The sequence below is a fragment of the Acipenser ruthenus genome, chromosome 12 (assembly GCF_902713425.1).
Source record: "Acipenser ruthenus chromosome 12, fAciRut3.2 maternal haplotype, whole genome shotgun sequence".
Lineage (NCBI taxonomy): Eukaryota > Metazoa > Chordata > Actinopteri > Acipenseriformes > Acipenseridae > Acipenser > Acipenser ruthenus.
The window spans coordinates 6,161,000-6,188,326 of NC_081200.1; the positions used below are offsets into that span (position 1 = coordinate 6,161,000).

At 36.4% G+C, this 27,327-nt stretch overlaps 2 protein-coding genes and 1 long non-coding RNA gene across 3 annotated transcripts in view; 2 read left to right on the top strand and 1 right to left on the bottom strand.

The window, feature by feature from the left end:
• The first annotated feature begins 3,761 nt into the window (after positions 1–3,761).
• LOC117416791 (extracellular calcium-sensing receptor-like) lies at positions 3,762–8,512 on the top strand. Its single transcript, XM_034924843.2, has 6 exons — positions 3,762–4,098; positions 5,027–5,315; positions 5,738–6,565; positions 6,708–6,935; positions 7,211–7,334; positions 7,480–8,512. The coding sequence occupies exons 1-6, from the start codon at positions 3,881–3,883 to the stop codon at positions 8,397–8,399; spliced, it is 2,607 nt and encodes an 868-aa protein (XP_034780734.2). The 5' UTR covers positions 3,762–3,880; the 3' UTR covers positions 8,400–8,512.
• LOC131740044 (uncharacterized) overlaps positions 5,221–27,327 on the bottom strand; it is a 56,195-nt gene continuing 34,088 nt past the window's right edge. Inside the window, exons 4-6 of the long non-coding RNA XR_009330666.1 lie at positions 24,479–24,563; positions 8,612–8,759; positions 5,221–5,349 (exon numbers count right to left, since the gene is read on the bottom strand). This is a non-coding gene — a long non-coding RNA (uncharacterized LOC131740044). The remainder of the gene's footprint in view (positions 5,350–8,611; positions 8,760–24,478; positions 24,564–27,327) is intronic.
• On the top strand, positions 19,780–27,025 carry LOC131740043 (extracellular calcium-sensing receptor-like). Its single transcript, XM_059034409.1, has 6 exons — positions 19,780–20,087; positions 20,851–21,145; positions 21,725–22,538; positions 22,616–22,839; positions 23,926–24,049; positions 24,211–27,025. Exons 1-6 carry the CDS (start codon positions 19,837–19,839, stop codon positions 25,122–25,124), a joined length of 2,622 nt encoding a protein of 873 aa, XP_058890392.1. The 5' UTR covers positions 19,780–19,836; the 3' UTR covers positions 25,125–27,025.

A 27,327-nucleotide genomic window follows, 5' to 3' on the forward strand; every position in this document is an offset into this window, starting at 1 on the left:
ATTAAGATTAACAGATTGCTTGAGCATTAACTCAAATACTTTAACACCTCTAGAAACAGGGCCATGCCAGGCGGCACATCATGTTTAGTGAGGTAGATAATATCGCCCCAAAGGTTTATGTAACCCTAACTGTGAAGGCAACACTTCAGATGCAACAGTTGCATTTGGATGCTAGAACTGTATTTTCTTAAAATTTAAGAAACCTGATTCAAATACTCAAGATAAGAATGCCACTGGAAAAAGAAATGTCATTCAATATAATCACTCTTGCGGTTGTAATTTGAGGGAACTCCCTCAAGAGGGAGCTCCACAATAATAAAACAAACCCTTTGCTGGTGTGGCTCTGCGCCATTACCATCAGGTGCTTGGACAGGTCTTCACTACAGTATTAGGGTGTGGAGGTGCATGGGTGAGTTCTGTGTGTTGTAAGTGCACTGCAGACATAGTGGTTTTGAAGTTCAAATAAACTCTCTAGCTTAGTACATAGGGGGAACCCTGCAGTATCTTTATTAGTTATCAGCAGACACCATTTGTGTAGTCGTAATATATATATATATACACATCGTAACAGTAAACTTTTTGTTACAGTTTTAAAACAGGAGCTGGTATATCCCCTTCCTTCAAAAACATTGATCAATGTTCTCAACCTCTCACACAGCAGGCAAATACCCTGCACTAACTCAGTCTCATGCTGTGCCAATATTTATCAGGGCCGTAGTCAGCCATGAAAAATGAACGAGGCACGTGCCCCCCCCACCAAAGTTTATCTAACTGAAGAAAAAAGATACGAGGACATTATTATATGTTGTTTATTTAAATACAATAGTTTAGTTAACAGGTTTTTTTTTTTCTGAATAAGATACTGTTATATAATTTTGAGTACCTGAGGTTCTAAATTTGCAGGACCTGCGTGGTTTTGTACAGTGCAAATAATTAACTTTGTAACATTCAAATTCTGTATAAAAGAAAATAAGAAATGTAGCAATGCCAGAATATCTGTTGTAGGCACTACGCTTAGTTTTAAATCTTAATTAAAACACATTGTTTTAACAGTGATGTCATTATCCAAATACTGAGAAGACAAGAGTGCTTGTGTACATAAAGTTTTGTGTGATGTTAATTACAAAATCACATTCAGCCATAACATTAGCTTAAGCGGGTTGACGAGACGGAGAGAGTTTAGCGGCATAAGCACATCATAACCAGCAGCTCGAGCGTGTCGGCTGACCAGTCGATTTGATTGGCTGTTTGGCTGTGTTCTGATTTATACTCATGAATATGCATTTGACTTCTATTAATGTGATTGGCCAGCTGCGAGGCTCCTTGCAAACCGCAGCCCTATGAACTCAAATTAACCATCAACTCCACTACCAGTGTCAATCATGCACTGTCTGAAATAAACCCTCAAGTATCCCACTTACTTCAAATGCAAAAAGGGATTAAATGCATTTTTATTTGTGGCAAAACAACATGTAAAAGTGCCTAAATAAATAATTATTATTAATATGATTTTAACTGAGGGTACGTGCCTCGGGTGACTCCTAGCTGGCTAGGGCCCTGTTTATACTCGATGATTTTCTATACATGTTTGATACTGACTGTAGGCGTTATTGTTATTGTTATATTCATCAGCTGCACTTGCTGTTTTTATGTCAAAGATCAATAGAAAGTGACATATCCACCAATATTGTTTTTCATGTCACACAACACTCTTAAAGTCCACCCTGGTGTTCTTGGAATGGCAGTGCTTGCAGAAAACTACCACTGGAGAGCACAGTCCAGGTTGCAGGAGAAGGGTCCTAATGAGTGAAGCCTGCAGATGTGTGCAATGCATTGTGACAAGCCACATACTGTATGTGTTAGAGGTCCACAAATGTCAGGGGCTAAGCGGTCCTACCCATACTTAAATCCATTATCAATTTGTTTAGCCAAGCAGTTTAACCTACAAGATTCACATGGTATGAATGCTGTTCAAGAAATCAGCCACTAGAGGCTGCTTGGAATCAAGAACGTGTTCTTAATCTGAAACCTCTTGAGACTCCCCTGGAGCTCTTTGAAGGATCAGTGTCTCACTGAACTGAATGCAACACTCACCCGCTACAAAGACCCTCTCACACTGTGTAAAAGTTAAAAAATCTAACATTGTCTAAAGCATAACTTTCACAGAGAAGAGATATAATAAAAGAGATTGTGTTTAGATTGTTCCAATAATACATTTTTTGGTCATTTTTTTTTTAAAGGTTTAAAAGAAAGTAAAACAAGCATGTTTTTCAAACATTTTATGTACTATAGCTTTAATGTAGCACATTGTTGGGTCCAGAGTATGAATATCATTGGCATGGAAAATCTCATATAAATGTGTGGTTTGTCATGAGTTTTAAATGTATACTTTTAACGGGATATACCATATCCACATATTATAGTTTATACATAGAATTCCTGTCTAACCGTCAACGTGAATAGCTTTTAGTACAGGTCATTGTGATTTATTTATTTATTTATTACATTTGTGGATTGGTGCATGAATTTAGGCGAGTGAAAGGAAGGAAACATGTTAATTCATATTGCTTTGTCAAGCAGCAAAACAAAGTGCTTACAGCAATCCAGTTAATTAAATTGTACAGACTTTACCTTAGTGGCATTTCTTTCTGTTTTTTAATATAGGTTTGGTTGCATTGATGTGCATGTTCAAGCTAATGCGGGAGCCCAGGCTTAAAGCTTTAATGAATATGGTTTAAGGGAATACACCTGAGATCCAAGATGAACAATACAAATCTGTAGTGCTACTCTGTGATGAACACAATCATTCAGGTTCTATGAACAACACATTAATTCAGTTATTATTATTATTATTATTATTATTTATTTCTTAGCAGACGCCCTTATCTAGGGCGACTTACAGTCAAAGACACTGCCAGGAAACTTCACAAGTGCTTTTTCTAATTCAATGTGTCAATTCATTTATAAACATTACAACATTTATAAACATCCAAGGCAGACGGATATCAAATATGACTATAGGTATTCTAAGCACATTGATGTTGTTATTTATTTATTTATTTATTTATTTATTTATTTATTTATTTATTTATTTATTTTTAATATATATTTTTAAAAAATGATTTACTAATCCAACTGAGTGGGTCTTACTTTTTATTGGTACAATCAGCCCAATCGAGCCTTCTTATCGAAACTAACTAGATTACTTTCAACAATTTCACATTTCCATTCAGTCAATGTGATGCTCGCAATGGAAAGATACAAAAATGAATTTCAGGGATTTTTATGTTTTACACATCTGAGTGTGCATCCTTGACTTTGTTTTAAATAAATAATTTTAAGAAGAAACAAAAAGATGTTAAATGTGTAGTAACTTTAGATAGTAAAACAGTACACATGACTTCCTGTGTTTCCAGATCCCTTTACTGTGTCTAAAGGCATTCCATTGGCACTCAGGGTCTCAACATGCTATTCTGCATATAGAATAATCAGGTGTTTCCCATGATCCTCAGTAAAACCATAAGACTCATCTCAAGAAGCCCATGAGCATATATATTTAAAAAAAAAAAAAAAAAATTCTGCATGTTTAGATGAAAACATCTAATGTGCTTGTTGATTCTACTTTTTATACTGTATGTTATTAATTATACCACACATTTGGAATCACTTTGGAAACAGGAAATGAAGAGACTGCACCTCCTGTTCTGCATACAAGGCAGTGCGTTAGATATCTATTGGGATTATAGGCACAGGTCCTGCATTCTTATATCAACCTATCCCAGTGTGTAAAACAAAGATAACAAAGTACAAATAAGGCAAGTCATAAATAAATCAATCAATAGTAAATAAGACAACCGGTTATCAACTGTGCCTGGTCAGTATGGCACAGGTTACTGCCATGCAGCTTCTTTTGATCTTGGCTCTGTTTAGCCCAGGTACAATGACAGAAGCTGCTTGCACACTTCAGGGAAACTTTAAGCTGCCTGCATTGCTTGCAGATGGAGACATCATTATTGGAGGACTCTTCCCCATGCATTACCGGGTACTGGTTCCTGAACTCAACTATACCTACAAACCTGCAGCTTCAGCATGTCAAGGGTGAGTGGACATATTGTTCTAAGATTGATGCTTTGTTATTAAAATGAAGGTAAGAAATGTTGGGGTTATTTTCTTAGATAAAACACACGCAGTGGAATATATACCAAACAGATGTACTGTAACAGTGAATTCAAAGGGGAACAATTGTTCAAAGGCTTTCCACTTGCTTTGCTTTTTCAAGTAGATTCCCAGAGACATGGTCTGTAAACTAAGGTGATGAAACCTGACATGTTCATTAGCCAAGACTTAATCATTCAGCATGTTTATCTATTGTCTTAATGCTGCTGCAGCTGTACTGTACATATTTCAAAGTGAAGAGGCTGCTAATTATACAGAAAAATTCATGATCACTTAAAGTATTATAATTAGAACTGTGTCTGGGTAATTCCAGTCACTAGACTTGGCATGCAGTGTATTATTTTAGATTGATAAGAAAGACAGGATGACATGTATGCATACAACACGTTTATTGCTTATACTGTAGGTAACTCCTGTCAGCAGGGACAAACCACAAAGAGCAACAGCATTGATTTAAGTTATTTAAACAGTTACAGCCATAATTAACATACAAAGCATTTTACATATACATAGAAACAAATATTGAATTTCACAAATTAAACAGACGTTAGATCCGGATTGCAAACATGTGATTTACAATGATTGTCAGCCTTTAAAATAGAGATCTTATGTGAGTGTAAATTCTGTTCATATTTGTAGAGAAAAATAACACAAATATTTTAAGAGAATGCACAATAGGATTACACAGAGCTGTATTCATTTGTGCCACAGTATGCAGATTGTAGTCCTGTGCATTTGCCAGGTTACCAGTGCTACATAATTACACAAGATTTATGCAGCTATAAATTTATGTTTTTATTTGACAAGAAAAAGTGACTAACAGAATTATATGCATATACATATTTTGCAGCTTTGACTCTAGATCATTTCGTTGGGCACAGACGATGAGATTGGCTATTAAAGAAATCAACGAGAATCCAAATCTTCTTCCAAATATTACTTTGGGCTATAAGATTTATGATTCCTGTGCCACACATGTGGCTGCATTACGAGCCACTCTCTCAGTTCTTAACGGACCCAAAGAAGTTTCAAGTATGATGTGCTCTGGAGCCTCACCTGTGAAGGCCATCATTGGGGACTCTGGATCATCACAGTCCATTATTGTGTCAAGAACATTGCAACCTTTTAAAATTCCCATGGTAAGTGTTACTTTTAAGTTTGACATGAGTCTACCTGAAATAAATACAACAGGTCATATCAGAACAAATGTAAGGGCTTTTAGAATATCTTTATTGCTTAAACAGTTTTTTTTTCTTTTTAAAATGCTCCACTATCACAGTATTATCAGTTTGTTTTGAAGTGTATGTCTAATTTAACCAGTTATGTATATTACTTCTACAGTGGTGCTGATTCCAATTCATAAGAGGCTCAAAAAAAGCAAACTCATTGTGATTGGCCTGATGAACAGATCTGTAGTTATTTGATTCATGTCTGAATACTCTCAATAATATTGAAGTTGATAGATCTATGAGTTGGCGTTAATTTAGCAATTCAATATTAAATAGGTCAAAGCACGGATATAACTGTTTCCAAAGTGAAAATGTATATTTCGTTTTTTTAGATAAGTTACATTGCAACATGTTCTTGCCTAAGCAAAAGAAATGAGTATCCAAATTTTTTTCGAACGGTTCCAAATGATAATTACCAGGTGAAAGCCATCGCTCAGCTGGTAAAGCACTTTGGCTGGGCCTGGGTTGGCGCAGTCTCAGAAGAGGGAGACTATGGGAGATACGCATTTCAAGCGTTAATTGAGGAATTTAAAAAAATCGGAGTCTGTTTGGCCTACTATGAAGTTATTCCTAAAGTATACAGCAGAAAAAAGATTCTTGAAATTTTAGACATAATGAAGAAGTCCTCTGCAAAGGTGGTCATCTCGTTTGCTGGAGAAGGTGATCTCTACCCCTTGCTGACAGAGTATGTACAGCAAAATATCACAGGAATTCAGTGGATAGCCAGCGAAGCCTGGATAACAGCTTCCTTGTTTTCACCCAGAGAATTCTACCCATCACTAGGTGGTACAATTGGATTTGCCATTCGCAGGGGTGAGATTCCTGGTTTAAAAGACTTCCTGCTTAAAGTTCATCCATCGTTGTACCCTGACAATGCTCTAGTCAAGGAGCTGTGGAGCACTATGTTTGGATGCACATTTCAACCTTCAAACACCACTGACCAGTCTGGGAGAGGGCTGCCTTTGTGTACTGGTCATGAATCTTTAGAAGAGAAGTATAGTGTATACACAGATGTATCTAGTCCCAGAATCTCTTACAATGTTTATAAAGCAGTATATGCTGTTGCTCATTCGTTGCACAATTTGCTCAACTGTGAGCCTGGCAAAGGACCATTTGATAATTTCACATGTGCAGATATTTCAAACATCGAGCCTTATCAGGTAAAATATTTGATCAATTACTATACAGGGTATATTTAATATAGTTGTTGTATATTTAAAAACATCTTGCACAGTACAACATGGTAAAAGTATAGAAGTAGTGGAAGTAAAATTGTTTATTGATATATTTCATTTCTTTAAGCTTCAACACTACATTCAGAAGGTGTCGTTCACTAATAGCTTGGGGGAGAAAATAAGCTTTGATGAAAATGGAGACCCCATTGCATCTTATGATGTTATGAACTGGCAGAGAGGTGCAGATGGAAAAATATGGTTTGTTACTGTGGGACTTTATGATACCTCTGAAGGTGCTGGGAATGAGCTGGTGATAAATGAAGAGGCTATAATATGGAATAGCGACCAGACTAAGGCAAGATGCAAACAGACTCTTTTATCTGCTTTGTAAGGATTGTTTTTTTTTTTTTTAATTACATTAAAATCTGTATAAGAAGATCAGAATATGTTATGTTTTCATAATAAACATAAAAGTAGTCTGAAATAAAATAAAAAACAACATTCTCTGCATGGAATAATGCTTTATGTGTTATATAAAACCTTATGTGAATAATGTATCTTTTATATAATGATTGTTGTACTTGTTATAGACTACAGCAGGTATTTACTGTTCCCTGTTTTTATTTTAAGGTACCGAGTTCAGTATGCACTGAAAGCTGCCCCCCTGGTACAAGGAAAGGGGTTCGTCGAGGAGAGCCTCTTTGTTGCTTTGACTGTCTACCATGTGCTGATGGCGAGATTAGTAATCAGACAGGTATGTGTTTAATCAGACAGGTATGTGTTTAATCAGACAGGTATGTGTTTAATTAATTGGGTCACAACCTTTTCTCCACAATGCTTAGTAACTTAAATGCTTGATGTAATCTAACTGCACGTTGTTTGTGTGTATTCCTCTGCAGATTCAATAGAATGCATACAATGCCCTGTGGATTTCTGGTCGAATGCTGAAAGAACTGAATGCATACCCAAAGAAATTGAATACCTTACGTACGATGAAATGGGGGTCACATTAACTGTGATTGCCTTATTTGGAGCCTGTCTTACAATTGGTGTCCTTGCTGTGTTCCTTCATTACAAAAACACTCCAATGGTCCGTGTCAACAACTCTGAACTCAGCTTTTTCATTCTGCTGTCACTGGCACTGTGTTTCCTGTCTTCTATAGCATTCATAGGTGAGCCAGCTAATTGGTCTTGCATGTTTAGGCACACTGTGTTTAGCATCACTTTCTCACTGTGCATATCTTGTATTCTTGGTAAAACAGTAGTGGTGCTGATGGCCTTTAAAGCCACACAGCCTGGCAGTAATATCATGAAATGGTTTGGACCCATACAACAAAGAATTATGATTTCCGCTTGCACTTCTGTTCAGATTATAATCTGTGCTATATGGTTGATTGCTATGCCCCCCTTCCCGTCAAAAAACACTAAATATCAAAGTTCAAAGATTATTTTGGAATGTGATGTTGGGTCTACCTTGGCATTTTGGTGTGTATTGGGCTACATTGGGGTTTTGGCTTGTATGTGCTTTGTTCTTGCATTTTTAGCAAGGAAACTGCCGGGCAATTTCAATGAGGCCAAATACATTACATTTAGTATGCTCATCTTTTGTGCTGTATGGATAGCCTTTATACCTGCGTATGTCAGTTCACCAGGAAAATACACTGTTGCTGTTGAAATATTTGCTATTCTGTCATCGAGTTTTGGGCTACTTTTCTGCATATTTGCACCAAAATGCTACATCATTTTACTGAAACCACAGAAAAACACTAAACAATACATTATGGGGAAAGCAAGTGCTAATACAAGCAATAAAACTTAATATCCTGTGTATGTAAACTGTAAAATTGCAGGTATATACAAAGATTTTGAATTACTGTAGGTGTGTGGAAGCTGAAATTGACAGCTATGAAAATAAAGGTTTTAATTGAACAATGGTTTTAGTGAATTATTTGGAAAATGAGTTTGCATTATGGTTTGCATTACTGTATGAACACAATTAAGCATCAGTCCTTATAAATGATCATCCCTCACCTGTTTAGTTGGAAGGCAATCCCAACTCCCAGGGGAAGCTTAGCTGATGGATTCTGATATTTGTTTTTGTCAACTCTGTCTGTATTTTCATCTGAGGACACTTGATGGGTTTACTGGCTTGGTCTCTGTATATAATTACAGTTTTCTTCTGTTGAGACAGAACACAATGAATAAATGTGAGATTTGAAATAATGATTATCTGAATTGTTATCAGTATTTATATTAACTAGCATGTTAAGAATACAAATACCATTAATATAAAACTATAAGATCTACCCCTTAAAACAATATCCACACTACTGTATAACATATCAAATGCAAAAGAATTGAAACTGAATTATGGTTTGTCAGAAAAAGTACAGTAAACTAGTAAAAGTGCTGATTTGGTAAAGTGCTGATTATACCCTGATGAAGGCTTTGCAGCCAAAATGTTGGTTTCTTTCTCCATAAATTTTGAAAACTTTTAGAAGTATGTTTGAGTGTGCGGCTTCCCTTTTTCTTTGTTGAAGTGCTGATTTGTAAACTACATAAATCCACAGTATCCAGTTCCACCCTAATTAACTGTAAGTCAATCACTTACACGACTCATTTTAAATGAGTTAAACTAGTTTTAATAGTCACAAACAGCCAAACATGTTCAATTGGTTTTGAGATAACCTACAACCATTACAATTCACTTAAAAATTAGTAAAATCGACCATTCTAAAATAAATATAAAATTCTCTATCCCAAGATAATTAATATCCACTGTACAGCTAACACATCTGTCAACTAACAAGACATTCCTTAGCACAAGTAATGAAGTGTATGATAATTTAGGGGCATATGGAGGTTGTCTGATTCGTGTTTGCATACAAGGCATATCAAATAGATAAAGTACCGAATTGTTTAATGATTGAATTCCCCTTTCAACCTCCACTCAGCCAACCAGCTGCTTCCCCTATTGACCATCATGGTCTGTATTCTTTTTGTTTGCCTGTGTTTGACCAATAAGACGAAAGAGAAAACTGATCCCAGGAAGCAGTGGCTTTTCAACTGCCTCATAATGTACTTACTCAACCTTTGCTCTCTGTGATAAGCCACTTGATGAAGAAGTTAATACATTTTCTTGCATCCCCAAAATGTTATTATAATATGGTGTGGCAGGGCAGAGTCCCTGCACATGTAAATAGGGTTTTTGTTGGCTTTTCTTTCTGTTTGAAAAGTATGTGTTTAATATGGCAGTGCTGGGTTTAGAATCCCCTCCCTGTTAAGAGATGTGTGGAATGTGTCCAGGTGCTAATTGATTCATTGAAGATCAATTACACCTGGCCACATGATATAATAGAGGAGCTGCGAGACAGCTCCAGAGCGGAATATAAAGAAAAGAATGCTGTGATTTTTACAGATTCTGTAAGCTCGATACAGGCATTACAATCAGAAACGAGATAGGATAGATAGCATATATGAAATTATTCAGAAGTTACATATTAGCTGTAAAAATGGTAAAAAAAAAATATTCTGACAGCCTGTATTTCAAGTCACTCGGGTATCTTAGGAAATTAAATTATGGATTTTTAAGCAAAAAAAAGCAACTCTAAATGAAAGTCCTGCAGAGGTGAATGCTCTGACTAAAGCAAACATAATGGATGTTTTATTATAAAAATCACTCAAAAGTAGGGAAATATAAACATATGGGGAAAGGGAAAAACAGGGAGGAATATTAAGACTAAGGTTAAAACACACAGCATTAAATGATCATTTATACAGGATTGGGAGTCATGAGAATGGGTTATGTAGTAATTGTGGTGAACAAGAAACAACGGAACATATTTTCAGGAAATGCAATACATATATTCAGCAAAGAAACATATTAAACAGAAAATGAAGGGACATAGAAATTGAAGTAACAACAGTAAATTATATTTTGAAAGTAGAAGGGAGAGAAAAACAAATGGAGACAGAGATATGAATAGTCAAATTTATAAAAAAAAGTAAAGTATAGGGAAATGGGAGAAAATAAAGCAGAAGAAATAAATGTACATATATAAACGGTAGAGGGTGCTCATCATCTCCACTTTGATGGCATGCGCCAACAACCCCTCCTCCAGAACGGAGTTTAGAGAAAGGGCTGAGAGCAGCAGGTTGTGCTTGACACCTGGCGGAGTAATAATAGCATGTGAAATAACATTAGTTCTGCCGGGCAAGTCAGAAAAAACATCATTAAACCTTTACACTAACTGGTAGAGCTCGCGTTTCTGATCCGGAAATAACTGTTCCCCCATCGGAATGTTAGTTGTAGCTAGTGGATTGACAGTGAGACCAAAATCCTCTTCTAAACTGTCACAAGCTATAAATAGGGCCTCCCTTTCATTCCAGGGTTTTAGCAAGTTAATGTAATAAATTTCTGTCTTATCTGTCTTATATATCACTTCGTATGGCCCCTGCCACTTAGCATACAACGTAGACTCCAATGTGGGAAGTAGAAATAGTACTTTATCACCCGGCCGAAAAGTCAGAATTCGTGCTTGTCTGTTGTACTGCTGCTCCTGGCAATGCTGAACTAGTTTTAGATTTTCTTGCGCCAAACGACCAACCAATGCTAGGTGGTCTCTTAACATGATTATGTACTTGACTACGTTTTTGGAAGTTTTTGTTTGCTCCTCCCACCCTTCTTTCACAAGATCAAGGATACCTCGTGGTTGCCTCCCATACAGAAGCTCAAAAGGAGAGAACCCGGTCGAGCTCTGAGGCACCTCTCTCACTGCAATCATCAGGTAGGGGAGGAGTTTAGCCCAATGTTTCTGCTCTTGGTTGACAAACCGCTTCAGTATCTGTTTTAAAGTCTGATTAAAACATTCCACCAAACTGTCCGTCTGCGGATGATATACAGAGGTTCGAATGGACTTAATTTGTAATAATTTACATAATTCCCTCAAACATTGTGACATAAAGTTCATTCCGTGATCAGTGAGGATTTCTTTTGGAATTCCTGCTCTCGCTATAATCTACACTAACTCTCGAGCAATTGCTGCGGCACTAGTGGATCTCAATGGTACTGCCTCTGGATATCTGGTCGCATAGTCCACCACTACCAAAATGTGCTTATATCCAGAGTCAGACTGACTCAATGGACCCACTATGTCCATAGCAATGTGTTCAAAGGGAATTGAGATCAGGCAGTGGGACCAGCGGGGCCGGGCGAACCCACTCCGGCGCTAATTGTTGGCATTCCGGACACTCCGCTACATATCGCGTCACCTCACTAAAAACTCCCATCCAATAAAACCAAGCCAATATTCGTTCCTGAGTCTTATCGCTACCTAAATGGCCCGAACATGGGACATCGTGAGCCAACCGCATGATCGCACTTCGAAGACTGGGGAACGAGTAATTGTGTTACAATCTGACTTGTGCTCGTGGCTTGGGATACTCTATATAGCAAGTGCCCGACAATAATGTGGTGAGGATATGTAAGCGGCCAAACTAAACTAACATCCAATGTCACTCGTTTTTGGCAGTGGTTTTGTAACTGGCAGTTTGTCATGGAATTTAGAATGCAGTGGTGTGTAGTGATTTATTCAGTGTGAAGCGGCTCATTAATATGCAAGCCATGGTATGCGCTATATATATATGCATGGTCATGTGATGCTGTTTAACCAATCAAAGGATGTTATTCCAAGCCGTGTTATATATACCCCCTTAAGTCAGTACTTGGTAGAAGCACCTTTTGCAGCAACTACTACGAGTCTTTTTAGATAGGTCTCTACTAGCTTTGCACAGTAGGATGGTGAAATATTTACCCATTCTTCATGGGAAAATTGCTCCAGTTCTGATAAGTTTGTTGGGGATCTTCAATGGACTGCAATCTTCAAGTCTCGCCATAAATTTGAGATTGGATTCAAGTCAGGACTTTGACTGGGCCACTCAAGAACATTAATTATCTTCTTGTTCAACCACTCCAGTGTGTCTTTGGCTTTGTGCTTCAGGTCATTGCCATGCTGAAATATGAATTTCCTCCCCAGTTTCAGAGTCTTGGCTGACTCAAACAGGTTTTCCTCAAGGATTTGCCTGTACTTTGCACCATCCATTCACCCCTCTATCTAGACAAACTTCCCAGTCCCTGCTGAAGAGAAGCATCCCCACAACATGATGCTGCCACCACCATGCTTAACAGTTGGGATGGTGCTGACTGGGTGATGTGCAATGTTGGTCTTGTGCCAGACATAACGCTTGGAATTTAGATCAAAAAGTTCAATTTTTGCCTCGTCTGATCACAAAACCTTTTTCCACATGTCTGCAGTATCATCTACATACACCTGAGCTGATTTAGGGCTGCAGTAGCAAAGGCGTTGAATACTTATGCAACTGAGATTAATCTGTTTTTCTCTGTAAATCTTACTTATTTATATTTGATATGCATTTTTTTAACTTTATCAATGTGGAGTAGTTTGTGTAGCTTCTATATGTAAAGTCTAATTTGAAAGCGTCGTGGAGTACGCTCAGGTGCCAACAAAATGTGAAAACTTTGCATGGGGGTGAATACTTCTGCAAACCACTGTATGTAAGGTTTTACATCAATAACTCATTAGGCACATACATAATGTTATTTACATTTTAAATAGTGAGCAGATAGGTTTGTTGATTGTTTGAGTAGTATTGTTCCTTGGGATAACAAAATACTGAGCTCAAGTCATGTGGTTTCATAAAAATGCAAGGTGCTCAGTGTTTGTTATTTGAGTTGAATTAAAATTGCCAAAATGAGTTGATTAAGAATCTGTATAAATAGCCATTCTAAAAGACATGATTTAATTAATGTAAAAACAGTGAAAGATACAACCATGACCCGCTTGAGTAATGAAGATCGACTGGTTGCTATCGGCATGATTGAAGGCAGCCTATCTGTGAGAGAAGTTGCCTGGAGAATGAGATGTTCTGCTTCAATAATCAGCAGACTAGTCCAGAGAAACCAGGAAACCGGACCTGTGAGGGACAGGCCACGTCCTGGAAGGCAGAGGGTCACCACACTGGCCCAGGACCGTTATGCTGACTGTTGCAGTCTATCCAGAGGCTGATCAGGTCTATGTGTCAACGCTGCCAGGATTGTGTTAATGCTTTTCATTTTGACAGTGTGTCACGTTTTATAATGAAAACTAATCATGATTCTTTGATCTGTATTTTTGTTCACATTTTCTGTGATTTTGTTTGATATCTCTGTTTAAAATATTTGATTATATCTATTAGACCTGAGTGTTGCGTTTATTTTGTGCATCAGTATACTATATATATATATATATATATATATATATATATATATATATATATATATATATATATATAGTAGAAAATACAGATGCCAGCACTACAGAGATGTTTCAGTCCATTTAATCAGACACAAGGTGCTTCGTCCCCGGAAACGTTAAATAGGAAACACTTCTTAGATGTTGCCACCACCAGAGGGAAAAGACAGCAAAAAGCCTACATCCCAAAAGTGTGTCAATTATTTATACTTTATTCATTAAAAAAGGTAAAAACAGGTACGCTGACGTGTTTCGACATGTTGTCTTCATCAGAGCGTATTGAAAGCAGGACTCATTAGATCTATTAAATGCACCCGGTACTTATTGTCATTTAACACCTTATCCGATTACTAGAAATAGTAATCTAGCAATCAATGCATTCAATTCACATTCCAGATACATAACAATCTGCTATATATTGTAGTGGCAGCATATCTGGTCCACAGCAGGAAGAAATGGAGACAGCAGAGGATGCAGTTTAAATCAGTGAAAACTGCTATTTTTATTGAAGCGTTGGAACATCAGGCAAATGAACGGTCTTTTATTAAATGGTTTAGCTCAGATAGACAGCTCCAGGACACACGCAGGCAATAGTGATTTCCCACCGAGTCCTATTGGCTCACACACACAGGGGTACACTTACATAAACACAGTCCAATCGCTCAGACCCTCGGTCCCGCGCAAACAGCTGATTGGCAGAACCAAGCACAAATCACAAACCCCATCTACATACAGCTGCACTGTGCACGTGACATCCCAGGCAACGAGCCTGCACTGCCTAGACACAAAACACGCTTCTTCTCACAGCAAAACACTAACACTCCCCCACCCCCACCCCCCAGCGACCAGTCCCAAGCAGTCCCAAATTAACCCGCCGTCACACTGACCCCCACTCAAATGCTTCCCGGCCAGGGAAGCACTGACCTGGTCCTGGTGTGGCAGTCTGTGTGGTGTATCTCCCTGCCTGCGCTTTTGGTCTCTATTTTGTCATGTATGTGTTTTTAAACTGGTATTTTAAAAGGCACTGGGGTTTTAGAGGAGTGCTGGAGATGGGCTGTATTGGTTTTATTGCAGTTTTTTTTGTAAGACCCGTCTCTGTGCAGGTTTTGAGCTGCACTGCCCTTTAGTTTTAAATTGTAATTCTGTGTTTAGTTATTGTTTTAATTACCGGGCAGTGCAAACCGCTTGCCGTGATTGTGTATTCTGTTTGTTAAGTATAGTTTACCACCTGTATTTAATAAAACAATGTTAATTGCCTGACATAGTAGAGTGGTCTAGTTTATATTTTCCTTCTGGTATTCTGCCTGGCTGATCCGACCCCGATCAGAAAGAACGAGTGCCCCTCTCGGGTGCTGCATATGTTCAGTAGCAATCTGCCACATAAATCAAAGTGTAATTTTTAAAAAATAAATACAGTAGATGCTGGTATTAGCAACACTGATAAAGACAACTTTCCGTTATTAACAACAATTTCTCAGGAACCAATCCTGTGTATTTTTGGCAAACTGAGGCAGAATCGTGGCTTTGAAACTGGCTACAAAGCTGCACGCAAAATTGAGATGGATTTAAAGCGGGAGGTGGCACATTGTAAAAAGCAGACAACGTTGGACAATTTCTTATTTCAAAATTGTGTTCTTTAGAATTGATTGTAAGTACAACACATTTTTTTATGTTTGCTTTACTCATTGTAAGGACAATTGTAGTAAATCGTTGTGTAGTACTATTGAAGCCTACTCCCTTTTTTTTCATACGCGTGAAGTAAACAGTTCTATGTTTGGGTATTTCGCGTTTCTCGTGTTAATTTTTTAACACTAACATTTAAAACACATGTGTTTCAGTGCTATATTTGTACAACTACAGTATATATCGTTGTTCAATATAAATACACTTGAAAACAGGTTTTGTTTTTTTTAGCCTATTGGCAACTTTCGACTAATGACAACTTTTTGATGGAAACCGAGAGGTTGTTAATAAGCAGCATCTATTGTATAATAATTGATTCAGCATAATGCAATTGACATATCCAAATTTGATCATGATTTCATATTATTTCATCAACAGTATACCACAAATACATACAATAGAAACTATCAACAATGAAAACACTTCGACATAATGTAATTGACATATCTGACTTAAATCAGAGATTTAGTATTAAAGAACACACATTTTCTAAGATTCGAATCTAAGCTATGTCATTGCCAACCGTGATCGGGGGTTCCTAGGGGGCGGCGCACAATTGGCTGAGTGCCGCCCGGGTAGGTCGGCAGGGCAATCCACAGTTCACCACGCACCAGCGATCCCTGTGGCTGATAGGGCATCTGCAGGTCTGCAGTGGAGCCATTCACATCTGTGTTGTCCTCTGGCACTATAGGTCTGGTGGTTTCGCTGTAGATCCGCAGTGTGAAAAATGGCAGATTGCCAGGAACACGTTTCGGAGGACGCGTGCTTCAGCCTCTGTTCCTCGAGTCGCCGGGGGGTTGCAGCGGTGTACCACGATAAAAAGACCAATTGGTTCTAATGTTTGCAGGGCAATATATATAGTATGCTCTACCGCACCCCCAGCACCCCTAGTTCCAGCGCCCCTGCCTTGAGCTGGTAGTGTTACTTTCTCCACCCCGACAAATCGTAAGAGTGTGGAGATGATCTGTGACCAGTTTTTTTTTTATAGTGTTTGGCTATTGCATATTCTTGATTTTGGTTCCCAATTCCTTTATTGCTTTATGTTCAGAGACCCTTATTTTTAAGGCTCTTTTCATTTGACCTATGTAAACCAGTCTGCATGGACAAGTTAACATATGAATTACTCCTGTGGTATTACAGTTAATGAAGCCTTAAATCTTTATCTTTTTACCCGATCATGGGCGATTAATAGTTTTAGTATTTACAGTACTGGAGCAGTGGACACAATGGCCACATTTAAAATTTAAAACTACCTGTAATTTTATGCAAATTGAAAACTGAACAGAAATCGTTATGCACGTACCTTACATATTGTTAATGCTGTGCTCCTTTCTACACAGCATAGTCCTTTAGTACAGTCGTTAAGCTGTCACTTACTGAAGTATACTTTACAGGAAATATACAGATTCTAGTTACTGACGCTTCGTGGAACAAAAGTTTTTTTTTATTTTGTATCCCCGTACAAAGTTATGATACTCTTATACCAAATATGTCATATACTGTACATTGTTTTAATTGTGACTCTATTTAACGAAAGATGTTAACGTTTATATGCAAACAACATAGAAATACTGTCTATAATTCATAATTGTACTGTATTTTGTAACAAATTATTGAAAATTTATTTTTTCTTAATAATATGTACCTGTAAGTAAGTTTTCTTAAAAGGAAAAAGAATCTTGGTCAAATCACGTTAAAGTGTGCTCAGTCACCGGTGGTACACAGTAGGGGTCACAAATTCCAAGTATCTGGCACATCATAAATTACGGTATATCTTTCTAATTCCTGTGACTGGAGGTAAGAAGTTTGCTCTGTGGTTGCAAATACTGACAGTATGTAGCCTGCTGGGGTCACGTGACTGCACGCCCTCACTTGGATTGTTTACATCACGTGGACATGTTCGTTGTCTTCAGCATTATTCAAATGCTGGCAACAAAGTAGAATGTACAGATCAGTACTAAACAGTACATTTTTCTTATAAGAAAATACAATAGGAAGGTTGGTGTTTCTGATGCGTTTCACTTAAAAAAAGGACATCAGGGCGTCCGGGCTTGTTAATTCCTGCCACATGGACACAGATGCCAATTCCCGGACTGTCCGGTCAAATTATTATTATTATTATTATTTATTTCTTAGCAGACGCCCTTATCCAGGGCGACTTACAATCGTAAGCAAATACATTTCAAGTGTTACAATACAAGTAATACAAGTAATACAATAAGAGCAAGAAATACAATAACTTTTGTTCAAGCAAAGTACAAGTGTGACAAAACACAATTCAATAATACAGCAGATAATAGTGATAGTTACATCAGGATATGATTAAATACAAAATACTACAGGTTAAACACTTGGCAGATTACAGTATTCTGAAGTACAGAATTAAATGCAGTAAAATAGGGGGCAGATAAGAGCAAAATAAAGCACATTTAAATGAAGGGTGATAGTGTCCCAGGATACAAACAGAGGAGTTCTACAGGTGCTGTTTGAAGAGGTGAGTCTTAAGGAGGCGCTGGAATGTGGTCAGGGACTGGGCAGTCCTGACCTCTGTAAAATCCGGATAGGTGGCTACCCTAACTCAGAGAGACGGTGTTGAATTCTCAAATGCTCTGCAAACCGTGTAAACAACAATACACATTCTCCCCATTCACTAATGGCGTTACCCGTCCCGTTCCCCTTACAATACATGTAACAAAGACAGACGAGACAAACTGAACAGACAACAAGTCCTGCAACAAAGCAATTGTCTGGGTCGTTACAATATAGTTTTTAATTTGAAAGTAAAAATATATGAAAGCATGACGACCTTTATGTACAAAAACCTTCACTAATATACAATTGAACAAGAACTGTTAAATATTTATTTTTGTTTAAATGGCAGTGTTTACATGATAGTGAAAATAAATACATATCAAGATAAATAAATGAATGAATGAATGAATGAATGAATGAATAAATAAATAAATAAATATTATTATTATTATTTATTTCTTAGCAGACGCCCTTATCCAGGGCGACTTACAATTGTTACAAGATATCACATTATACAGATATCACATTATTTTTACATACAATTACCCATTTATACAATTGGGTTTTTACTGGAGCAATCTAGGTAAAGTACCTTGCTCAAGGGTACAGCAGCAGTGTCCCCCACCTGGGATTGAACCCATGACCCTCCGGTCAAGAGTCCAGAGCCCTAACCACTACTCCACACTGCTGCCCTAATAGTCTATGTATTCATTTATGTATTAATTTATTTCAATATTTATATTAATGTATTTATTTATGTTTTACTTTTACCAAATATATTCAGCTTAGCTAATTCTCAGAAATGAATGTTCCCTTTTGTCCAGTGGGTACCACAAATAGTGATACTCTCATCAACCAGTATTGAGAGAGGAAAACGTACTTCCTTGTGACAACAGGGACAACAATGAGCGTTACACTGACAGGGAACCAAATATTTTCAGAGCTCAAGATAAAAATCTCAAAATCTTTGGGGTTTTTTTTTGTGTGCGATGCGTGCGACTAGTCCATTTTAAAATATCAATAAATTGTTTAATATAAATGATACAGGCGTCAAAATAAATGCGTTCCCCAGTATATTTCCATGTTGACAAAACAAGTTAATTGTCATTAAACGTGGATGTTCTGTAATATACATATGGGTGGATAAAAGTGCCTGGAGTCTGTAAAAGTATGGCAGAAGAACAAGAAAAAGAATGAGAAGGAGGAGATGTACATTTTTACCTTACTTTGGCGACTTATTTCTCTTACTGTATGACAGATATTGACTGTTTTGTTTTTCACATTTCACTTAAGAGTGTTGGGAACTACACATAAAAGTGTAATAGTGGTTTTGGCGGATTAAGTTTTGCCTCCCCAATACCCTGAAAACACGTAAAGTATCCATGCTGTATAGATAGTCATTGGCAGTTCTCGCGCTTCGCTGTAACTTTGCGCGAGGAACTACCGTTCCCCTCGATTTACAAGGTTACTTGCCAGTGATACTGTATTTAGACATAACATACATCATACAATGTCTGCCAAATGTATTTAAATAAATACATAAATAAATAAACAGCACTCTGTAATTGCTAAGTCATGAGATTCACAGTGGTTTAGGCCTAGATGATTACTACACAGCTGTTCTTTTTTCCCCAGGCAGATTCATACCTTTGAGAATTACTGCTTTGGTGGGAGTAAGAATTTTACTTCATATTAATTTAATCACGTGATTAGCATTGCACTACCGTATATATGTTCAAGAAATTGTCCTATTTGTACTTTGACCAGAAAGACAATTTTGAAATGCTACTCATGGCAGTAATATTAACTGTTCTTTTAACAAGGGCAGATGAGCCTGTTTGCAATTTGCGAGGCAGACCAGAATTGCCTCAGTTTTCAAAGGATGGAGACATTATAATTGGAGGAATCTTTCAATTACACGACAACCTTATAGATGCCAAACCTGCCTTTAAAGGAGAGCCTGAACCACGAAAATGCAAAGAGTAAGTGAAACCTACAAAGCATAAAAACATTTAAACAAAATAAAAAAATAATTAAAGTTTAAAATAGTTTTAAATATTGTTATTTATAAATTAATGACTTAATTTTCTATGCTAAAGCACTTTCATGTTTATGTATTTTTTAAAAAAGAATGTTTTATCAAATACAGAACTGGCAGTTACAGGTCCATTAATAATTAAACTGAAATGACACTGTAGTTGCAGTATTCAATACATGAGCTTATCACAAAATCCTACACTATGACCAGAATGACATTTACATTATAGAATCACATTATTATTTATTGTCTATGACCAGATGAATAATATAAGTCACAATGGTATTGATGTATTGTAATCACATAAATAATTTGCAGGTATACATCTGGTCATAGGTAAACTGTGTGTGCTTTTCATATTTGTGTTTCAGTGCTGTTCTTAATGTCTTTGCATTCACAAAATGTTATCAAATTACCCCCAGTGCAGAATTACCAGGGGAGTGGGGGTATTAGTTTATTATTATTTTATTTTTACAAAAATGTGTCTCTGCAACAGTAATAGGCATGACTAGTATCATATTTAGTGATTTCATTCCTGCATGCGGTTCATATTTTCACTTCATTATCACTATAAGAAGCTTAAAGGGCCAGTGTAAGCCTGGAAGGAACGGTTTGGATTGGATTGGAGCCAATGGCTCTGTTGAATGGTGAGGGTTTATTTATTTAGTTGTTATCTGTATAATGAATCTGTGTATTTTTCCTTACAGTGTAGATTTCGGAGAATTACAATCAGCTCAAACCATGATCTTTGCCACTGAAGAAATAAACAACAGGACAGATATACTCCCTGGTATATCACTGGGTTATAAGATATACGATGATTGCAGTACCATACCTTTGACTATAAGGGCAGCGATGGCTTTAGTGAATGAACAGGAAGAAAATATGTACTCTAACCAGTCCTGTACCAAGCCATCTACTGTCCATGCTATAATAGGACCCTCTAGTTCTGCAACAGCTATAGCAATTGCAACAACAACAAGAGCTTTTCACATACCAGTGGTGAGAAATATTTTATAAACCTTTTATTACTGTAAAATATAAGGGATTTAGTTATAATAGTTATTTAACAAATATGTTTAAATGTACCTTTATTTTCATATGTGTGATCTTATGTCCAGTATGTTACAGTATATGTTGCCATAGTACCATAAATGAATTTATTTGATGACATGTGTAAATGCATCTTTTCTGGAGGTAGGTTACCCCTCTCAAATCCATCTGAAAACCCCTTCAACCTATCCTAACAGCAAAGTCAACTTGACTCTCTGCACAGTTTTATATTCAGACCCATATGATAGGCATGGTCTAGCAGCTAGCATTTAAAAGGGATGGTTGAATACAACGGTTGAGTACAATGTGATAACCACTTTAAAAGAAAAATGTTTGCCAATTGTTCATATTCCCATCAGGCATATCTTTTGCAATCAATAAATTCTTATTTTCTTCAACTAAGTGGATGTCTCCTTTCTGAAAATATTTCATTTTCTATTATTTGTTTTCTATACAGATGCATTTTATTTCATTCTTCAATAATATTTAACATATTTTTGTTTGTTTGTTTGTTGTTGTTAATTACAGATTAGTCACTTTGCAACCTGTGAATGTCTGAGTAACAGGAATAAGTACCCTTCGTTTTTCAGAACCATACCAAGTGATTATTATCAAAGTAGAGCCCTGGCACAGCTTGTGAAGCATTTCGGATGGACTTGGATTGGGGCAATTAGAAATGATGATGACTATGGGAACACAGGAATGGCTACCTTTGTGAAAGCAGCCCAAGAAGAGGGGGTTTGCATTGAATATATAGAGACTATTTACAGAACGTATCCAAGAGAAAAACTAATTAAAACTGTAGATGTTATAAAAAAGTCATCTTCAAAGGTTATTGTAGCTTTCACTTCTTCTACAGATTTTGAATTTCTGGTTAAAGAACTATTCCTTCAGAATGTTACTGGTTTTCAGTGGATAGGCACTGAAGCTTGGATTTCTGACCTTGCAGCAGGAGAAAGTTTCAGAGTTCTGGGGGGGGCACTGGGTTTCGTAGTCAGTAATGCAGTAATTACAGGTTTGGAGGAGTTTTTAATGAATGTCCGTCCATCTGACACCCCTGGGAATTCAGGCTTAAAACATTTTTGGGAAACTGTTTTCAGTTGCACCCTGACTTCCCAAGACAAGACTGCATCGGTTAATCCATGTACAGGGTCTGAGAATTTAGCAGAGGTAAAGAATCAGTACACCGATGTAACTGATCTAAGAAATGCCAATGATGTCTATAAAGCTGTGTATGCTGTAGCCCATTCACTACACAATCTGCTTACATGCGAAAGTGACCAGGGACCTTTTGCTGGTAAGACATGTGCAAATAAGAAGAAGATTGAACCATGGCAGGTAAGTGACTATGTTTTATACTATTAGGAATTACATTCCTGTGTGAATCACTGTGATAACACCTTGTCTTTTTGTAGGTAGTGCATTATCTGAAAAAAGTTAATTTCACAACCAAGAATGGAGAGAATGTTTATTTTGATGAGAATGGGGATCCAACTGCAAGATATGCATTAGTTAACTTGCAAGTCAATAAGGAGAGCATCATAAAATGTGTTACAGTTGGTCTCTATGATGCATCTTTACCAGAAGGACAACAGTTTATTATGAATAACGTCAGTATTGTTTGGGCAGGTGGTCAGGATAAGGTAATGTCTACCTAATACTATTTGAACTTTATTCAATGTTGTATTAATGTTCATAGATATGTGTACAAATGTAAGTGCACAAAACAGACACATAGTAGAACAGGGTGAATGACAGCCATAGAGATTCAAACACAGTTAATAAGCAATGTATGCCTGCCTTCACTATATTCATCGCCAGCAGTGGAAAACAAGGTCTGGTTAGTTTTGATCGCTTTTACAATCATAAAAAAAATCATGTATTATATTCTCAATATCCCCTCCATTTCTATATAACTTTAGCAATGCTTTTTTATAAACATAAAACTCATTCCAGTTAATGGGCTATATGTATAAGTTTTTTGTTTATAAATACAATTTTTCGTGGTATTTATGTGTTTCATTTAGGTTACAGACAACCAGGTCTATAGTACATGTCTCAGACTTATATTACTGTAGGTCTATAGTACATGTATCAGACTTATATTACTGCATGTGTAGGCTATTATTCTCTCCTAGTAACTAATAAAAGATTTCTGTCAAGAGACAGAGACAAAATAGGATAAAAGAAGTACAAAACAAGTACAATACTTTTTTATTTTTGTTTTCTGCAAAAAAATGCATATTCTCTTTTGAACTTTTCAGAGATGGAAATAAGACTCCCATTGCATAGCAATTTGATTCATTCCTGGTTTTACAAGGCATTTAATAAAACAAACCTGAGCTTGATACCTTTCAACTGTGGATTATTACGAGCCTACTACAACCTGTAATATCAGTCTTATTTCCATCCCTGCTTTTATATAATATATATATATATATATATAAAATATATAAAATATAGTTGAATATGAAAAAGGTCATGTGTCGATAACGCACACTTAATTTGACCGTAAGTAATATATGGAAAGAAGCCATCCTTCACAATTTCTTATGGTGAAATAAGACAGGTGTATACATCACAGATAGGTTAAAAATGAAATAACAGCATTACAATTTCGTCGCAAAACCCCATGATATGAACATCGTTAATACATACACCCCAATGTCTTGATTATTAAATCTATTCAGTAAGTTGACATATTGTAATACATTGTAATTGTTTTCAAGGCGCCTAAATCAGTGTGCAGTGAGAGCTGTCCTCCAGGCACTCGGAAGGCTGTTCAGAAAGGAAAGCCTGTTTGTTGCTTTGACTGCATTCCATGTGCTGAAGGAGAAATCAGCAATCAGACAGGTAGGTTAAGAAGGAGCACTGCATTGCACCTCAGAGGATGTTATAATAATAATAATAATAATAATAATAATAATAATAATAATAATAATGGTTGTAAATAAGATTTTCAGACGTATTTACAACATGACAATAATAAATGTTTTATGTATTTTTTCTTGCAGATTCTATTGATTGTATGAAGTGCCCTTTGGAATACAGGTCGAATAACCAAAAAAAACAATGCATCTTAAAAGCCATTGAATTCCTGTCATTTGGAGAAATCATGGGGATGTTGCTGATGATCCTTTCATTGATTGGGGCTTGTTTAACCACTGCTATAGCTACTGTTTTCTTTCATTTCAGAGATACCCCCATTGTTAAAGCTAATAACTCTGAACTCAGTTTCCTTCTTTTGTTTTCATTAGCTCTGTGTTTCCTTTGTTCACTTACTTTCATTGGCCAGCCCTCTGAGTGGTCCTGTATGTTGCGCCACACTGCCTTTGGGATCACATTTGTCCTGTGCATCTCTTGTGTTCTGGGGAAAACAATAGTTGTGTTAATGGCGTTTAGATCTACACTTCCTGGTAACAATATGATGAAATGGTTTGGGCCCGTCCAGCAGCGGCTAACTCTTTTTGTATTCACATTCATTCAGGCCTTAATTTGCACTCTTTGGTTAATACTATCCCCTCCTTTTCCAAACAAAAATGTGAACTCTTTCAAAGACAGAATCATTTTAGAGTGTGACCTGGGATCTGCTGCAGCATTTTATGCTGTGTTAGGGTATATTGGGTTTCTTGCTGCCATGTGCTTTGTGCTTGCTTTTCTGGCTCGTAACCTACCAGATAACTTTAATGAAGCGAAATACATTACATTTAGCATGCTCATATTCTGTGCTGTTTGGATCACTTTCATCCCAGCTTACATCAGTTCACCTGGGAAGTACACAGTTGCTGTAGAAATATTTGCAATTTTAGCTTCCAGCTTTGGTTTGCTCTTCTGTATTTTTGCTCCTAAATGTTATATTATATTATTTAAGCCTGAGAAGAATACAAAAAAACATTTGATGGGAAAAGGGCCCTCGAAGTCACTTTGAAAAAAATAATAACAATTTTCTAAATATGAAAACATGGTATAAAAACACATTCAGTCAAGCACTGCAGCCCCCGCATTAGGTAACACAGGTCCTTTTTTAAAGACAGCTTCAAAGTTGCTCTTATACAGCGTGCTTGAAGATTCACTTTAAAAAAAACAATAAGATAATATATAAATTAAATATAAAATGGGAATTATATCATACCAAGTTAGTCATGTATACATTTTTTCTAGGTACAGTATTAGATTTCATAATAACCTGTAAGCCAGTACACTGTATTATCCAGCAGAATTTTCTGTTCCCAGGTTAGACAGGTTTTACTGTACACTATTGGATGCTAGAAATTCTGTAAAACGTTTTACAAATGCTATTTAATATATAATGTATATTATATTATTAGTGTTTAAGGTCATTGCCCTGTTGTGGAGACATAAGTTCAGAAGTCAATTTCATATAAAACAAAATGATATATGAATGTTTGCTTATTTAGCTAATGCCAGGGAACCAACCATTTTCTCCACATCAGAAGAGCGTGTCTGTAGATACTGTAGCTGATGTCACTTTTACAGAGGTTACGCGTTCTCTGTCATACTAACAGAGCCTTGATTACAGCAGCGCTGTTGATATCTAGCACACTGATTGGATACCCTTCTTCTGCTATGAATGCCACATTTAAACAGCTCTGATAATACATTGTATCCTTTAGATCCATTAGACACTAGAATAGCTAATTGCCCATGGGGATTTATCAGTGTTAAACTGATTATCAAAGAGAAAACAGGAGTTGGATTATAACATCTACATTTAGCTGCTCTAATGTAAACTTGCATACTCATTAAAATGTGTAATTGATCTTTATTTTTTGTTTATTGTTTTTCCTAGGCACAATTAAAAAGCTTTACTACTTTATTTACGGCAACCTTATACCACCTCCTAGATATATCACTGGTGATAGTCTTCAATAGAACTTCTCTATAATGTACTGGAGGTCTCAATACTGTAAAGCTATGGCTATTGCATCACCTAGAATTTTAAGATTGAGACATCATTTAAAAAAAAATAAATATGTGAATCTTTTATATAACATCATGTAATCAAAGAAACTGCAAAATTATATTGCAAAAGTCTACCAGAAGCCATAAATGTAGTACAGTATTTCATGTTAGATTTTGAAATGTCACATTTTTACATTTTTTGTCAGTTTTCCGTTAAGTATATGGAAAACTACAACGTGGTATGTAATCAAATATGTTAACTTAACAGTATTCAGCAGGTAGAATTCGGCTTTACGGATGTTTGGAAAACTTTTGGCCATACCTCTATAATGACACACACACTATAGCATTTATATTAACTCACCATTTACCATCTCTTAATTTATCATTTTCTAAAGATTTTCTTAATGCAAAAATAAAATATAATTGTGCATGTTTACATTTTTCTTTGTTCTTTTGTAGATTCAAAATCAATATATTCATATAATAACTGTGCTACTCTGTGCTACCATATGATCACAAGCATGCTTTATTAATAGCATGCTTTTATAAAAGTATACTGTCAATATTATCTTACTTTTGTATTGCAATCCTAGTGATCTTTTACACTCATCTTTAAAAAATACTTACAGCACAAATGAAGTCTGTGTTTACTGCATTTTTAATCACCTACTATAAATGCATTTCAATGCAGTTCACTACATTGTTTATAATACTTGTAACAATACTGAAATATTATCAATTCCGTGTGGTTATATTTCCCTATTATCTACTAATGAATTATTATCAATAATTACCTTTAATAAATTGGCCATTGCATTACAAATAAACACTTATTTATCCCATGAACAATAAGACTTCTCATTTGTTGACAGGGTTTATGGTAAGGCAAAAAAGCATGGAAAATTGCCCTTTTTTAATCATATTTAACTAAAAGTCTCTGGTATCGTATTTGTATACTTTAACTGAAACATAAATATTTACAAATTGGTGAAATTACACCTTGGTTCGTCCATCAGATAACTGCTTTACACACTTAACCCTTTAAAGCTGTGAAAACACAATACAAGGAAGGTATAAAGCAGTGGAATGTCAAGAGCAGGGGACCCTCAATATTCCAGTTCAGGTCATTATAACAACCAGGTCCTAAATTAGTAATTGAAAGGGCTGAAGGGCCAGAGTCTAAAGTGTGACATACATACAGCGCA

Coding starts and splice junctions, on each gene's coding strand:
- LOC117416791 (XM_034924843.2), top strand. CDS start 3,881: ATGGCACAGGTTACTGCCATGCAGCTTCTTTTGATCTTGGCTCTGTTT. Junction 6,936..7,210: donor GGAATAGCGACCAGACTAAG/GCAAGATGCAAA, acceptor TTTTATTTTAAG/GTACCGAGTTCAGTATGCAC. Junction 7,335..7,479: donor CGAGATTAGTAATCAGACAG/GTATGTGTTTAA, acceptor ATTCCTCTGCAG/ATTCAATAGAATGCATACAA.
- LOC131740043 (XM_059034409.1), top strand. CDS start 19,837: ATGTTCAAGAAATTGTCCTATTTGTACTTTGACCAGAAAGACAATTTT. Junction 20,088..20,850: donor GAACCACGAAAATGCAAAGA/GTAAGTGAAACC, acceptor TTTTCCTTACAG/TGTAGATTTCGGAGAATTAC. Junction 21,146..21,724: donor GAGCTTTTCACATACCAGTG/GTGAGAAATATT, acceptor TGTTAATTACAG/ATTAGTCACTTTGCAACCTG.